Source organism: Myotis brandtii, unplaced genomic scaffold (genome assembly GCF_000412655.1).
Source record: "Myotis brandtii unplaced genomic scaffold, ASM41265v1 scaffold174, whole genome shotgun sequence".
In the NCBI taxonomy this organism is placed as follows: Eukaryota; Metazoa; Chordata; class Mammalia; order Chiroptera; family Vespertilionidae; genus Myotis; species Myotis brandtii.
In genome coordinates, this window is record NW_005356437.1 from 836177 (window position 1) to 840394 (window position 4218).

At 37.6% G+C, this 4218-nt stretch overlaps 1 protein-coding gene across 1 annotated transcript in view; it reads left to right on the plus strand.

Annotated features, from left to right (window-relative positions):
- SPRYD7 (SPRY domain containing 7) overlaps positions 1–3354 on the plus strand; it is a 24173-nt gene extending 20819 nt beyond the window's left edge. The window contains exon 5 of the mRNA XM_005863195.2: positions 3142–3354. Within this exon, the coding sequence (XP_005863257.1) occupies positions 3142–3239 (98 nt within the window). The 3' untranslated portion in view covers positions 3240–3354. The remainder of the gene's footprint in view (positions 1–3141) is intronic.
- Positions 3355–4218: the final 864 nt, after the last annotated feature.

Sequence of the window (4218 nt, forward strand, 5' to 3'; positions counted from 1 at the left end):
CTGCCAGCACAGCGGTGGTGGTGGGAGCCTCTCCCGCCTCCTCAGAAGCACTAAGGATGTCAGACTGCAGCTTAGGCCCAATCCCCCAGAGAGCAGGCCTAAGCCAGCAGGTGGTTATCCCCCAAGGGGTCCCAGACTGTGAGAGGGCACAGGCCAGGCTGAGGGACCCCCCCAAGTGCACAAATTTTTGTGCACCGGGCCTCTAGTGTTTTATAAATTGGAATTGATAAATCAGTGCAATTAAATATTTTAGTAGTCTGATACTATCACATATAAATGTAAAACTTAAGTTTCCTTACCCTTTGTCCTCCATCCCATTCCTAATTCTAGATCAATCCAGCCATTCATTTCATCTGTTCTTACATTCAATCACTGGGGAGAGAAAAATTGTATAACACTGAAGAAAAGTGTCATTGCAAAGTTGACTTCCAGTGTAATCTAAGCTCTCAATATTTGTGGCAGTTCCTTTACATCTCTAAACATCCCAGACCTTCACTTTGCTTCTTGAATTTCCTACTCAATTCTCTGCAGATGACCTTACCCTATCCTATCTAATAATAGACAAACAGGGTAATTGACCATACCTTCGCTACGCCTCCCATTGGCTAATCAGTGCGATATGCAAATTAACTGCCAACAAAGATGGCGGTTAATTTGCATACATAGGTTCCAAGTGGCGGAGCGAAGACTGAAGGCGAGCCGGAGCAGCGAAGACGGAAGACGGACAGCGGTTCCCCGAAGACGGAGGACGGAAGGCAGCTCCGGCCGGGGCCGTGAAGACGGAAGACGGAAGGCGGCTCCGGCCAGAGCAAAGGCCTGGGTCCCGGGTGCCGGAGGAAAACCGGTGCTCGCAGCCGCAGCCAGGAGAAGGGAAGGCCTATTGCACGAATCTCTTCGTGCAACAGGCCTCTAGTACTTTATAAAGAAACAGGCTATCAAGAGTTCCACCTTCCCTCCCTACCTTCCTGAAGCTTTTCTGGATCGACTCCAATCTTGCCTCCTTTCATCCCTTCTCAGAGGAAGTGGTGCCCTTCATGTTCGGAAAACTCATTCTGTAATCTAGACTTAAAACTCCCCAACTCTGGGACTTCACTTTTTCAGCTCTTCATCTGTATCTCATGTCATCAACCTCTCTCTTCAATGCCTATAAGCATTCTGAATCATTGTCATCTGAACAACTATTCCTTAAACTCTACCCCCCACTAGTCCTATGTTTATCCTTCCCGACATGGCTGCATTTTTTATAGAATAGTCTAGGGGTCAGCATACTCATTAGTCAACAGAGCCAAATATCAACAGTACTTCTTCAAAATAGACTCACCCAGGCCGAAAACCGACTTCTGCGCATGGGCCACGAAGTTTCAATCGCACTGTACGTGCGCGCCCGTACGTGGTATTTTGTGGAAGAGCCACACTCAAGGGGCCAAAGAGCCACATGTGGCTCACGAGCCGCAGTTTGCCGACCACTGGATAGCCTATACCACTGTCTTTATTGTATCACTCATTTGTTCTTCAATCCAGTTTGGCTGCCTTTACCACCACTTCATTGAAACCACCCTTGTTAAAATCACTTATGACTTCAAGAATGTCAAATCCAGTACTTACCTTTTTTTCAGCATTTATTATGAAATATAAAATATTTAGTAATGTTCATTAAATATATCTGTGCAATTTGACAAGAGCTATAAAGTGATCATCCATGTCATTACCATAGTCAAGGTAGCCAACATATTTATCACCCTTAAAAATTTCCTCCTGCCCCCGTATAATCCTTTGCTTCTCCCCATCGCAGCCCCAACCAGGTAACTGCTGATCTGCTTTTCATCACAGTAGATTATCTTACATTTTTAGAGTATTATATAAACAGAATTATTCAATTTGTATTATTATTTTGTCTGGCTTCTTTCACTCAGCATAATTATTTTATGATTGATTCGTGTTATAGCATTAATAATTCAGCTTTGTTTATTTATTTATTTATTTTTTGCCAAATAGTATAGTTCATTATGTGGAAGTATCACAATTTGTATTTCCTCTCATCTGTTAATGGATATTTAGGTTATTTGTAGTTTTAGCTATTAAAAATAAAAGCTGTTACTGCCCTGGCCAGTGTGGTTGCAGGTTCGATTTCTCAGTCAGAGCACACACCTAGGATTGGGTTCGATCCCCAGTCAGGTTACATACAGATGGCAACCCATGGATGTCTCTCTCTCTTTCCCTCTCTCCCTCTCTCCCTCTCTCCCTCTCTCCCTCTCTTCTTCTCTCCTTCTCTCTTTCTCTCCCTCTCTTCGTTCCCTTCTCTTTAAAATGAATGAGCATGTCCTCAGGTGAGGATTGAAAAAATAAAATAAAGCTGTTACAAACATTCATGTATAAGTCTTTATATGGCTATATGCATTCATTTATTTTGGGTAAATGTTGGTAAAAACATGTACATGCTAAATAAGGCCTGGAGACTAGTTAACAGTATTTTATCAATGTCAGTTTTCTAGATTTAATATTGTACTGTAGTTATGTAAGATGTTTCCCGTGAGGACTTTATATTATTTTTGCAACTTCCTGTGAAGCTATAATTTTTTTCAAAATGAAATTTTAAAACAATGTTAATTGTAGAAAGTTTAGAAAATACAAGTTGGCAAATAAGGAAAAATTAAAATTACCCCTAGTATGCCCTGGCCAGTATGGCTCAGTTGGTTGGGAGTCATCCTGTTCACCAAGAGGTTGCCAGTTCAATTCCCAGTCAGGGCACGTGCCTAGGTTGTAGATTTGGTCCCTGGTAGACAACCAATCAATGTTTCTCTCGCACACCAATGTTTCTCTCTCTCTCCTTCTCCTTTCCTCTCTCTCTAAAAAAAAATCAATAAAAAATCTTTTTAAAAAAATTACCCATAATCACACCCTTTAGAGATAATTATTAATAATATTTTGATGTATAGCCTTTCAGTGTTTCTGATAGATTTTGTTTCTTGTTGTGGCTATTTTTACCCAATAGGATCATGTTTTGTAACCTAGGCAGTAGATGTGTTTATTCTTTTTGCCTATTGATATTATGGTATTCTGAAAACAGTTTATTTTATAATTATGTATTCATACAAATTAAGGTGTTTGCTTCTAATTTATTTTGTCTTTTTCTATCTCTAGTTGATGACAGTGCAATTTTGGATTGCCAGTTCAGTGAATTTTATCATACTCCTCCACCTGGTTTTGAAAAAATACTATTTGAACAGCAGATCTTCTGAATGTATTTGTTTTTGAAACTTGTACTTCTGCACTGTTAAAAGTGTTTACCATTTAATAAAGCTTTACCTGACTTATAGATGAAAATATATTATTAAAAATATGCTTGTTAATATTGTTTCAGGAACCAATGTATTCAATATATCACCCCAAAATTGTGATTTAAAGTACTTATGTTTTGTGATATGAAGTCAGCATTTTGGGCAGTTTATTTAATTCTTATTTAAGTAAATGTAACTATGGGTATGATTAACAGTATTAAATTGAAATATGTATATATATTTAAAAGGGAATCTGTCTTATATAAATTATTTGTTTTGGTAGAGTTGGGTGGGTTTTTGTCATTTTGAAGTTTAGATCTCATTAACTATTTTAAGTTTGCAGTCCAATAATTTTGTGTCTCATGTTCTTTTTTATAGAGTATAACAAGTGACAGAGATTTATATTATTGGCAACTTCACTTTTAGCAATTTATTTACTGTGAGATGTATCATTTTCTTAAAATTTAAATTGCCTAGTTTGTTTGTATGTCTTTGCTTTTGATTTGCTTTGTGAAAAGAGATAAGTGTTCTAGTATTGAAGACCATTATGCTGTGTTACTTCAATTCCAGAGTAAGTAGTGGTGATTAGTGATAGAGTACACACTGGCAGACACTTAGAATAGGGATGCTTTAAACTTAAATGTAAATGAGATTATTCTTTTAGGGACTTTTATTTAAATGTATTTTTTTCTGTAAGGAATAATAAAATAATAGTAATCAATGAATATTCAGTACTATATTAAATACATTTTCTTCTGCTCTGTTAATTATACAGTAAATTCACTTCACCCTTAATTATTTCAAAACTTTAGAGATAAATGAATCCTCTTCATGACCCTAAGCCTTTACATAATTTTCAGCAAGAATCTTTGAGTTTATACCATACTAACCCAAAGTAATCACTGTACACACCTCGGTAGAGTCTCCTTTTCAAATGAAC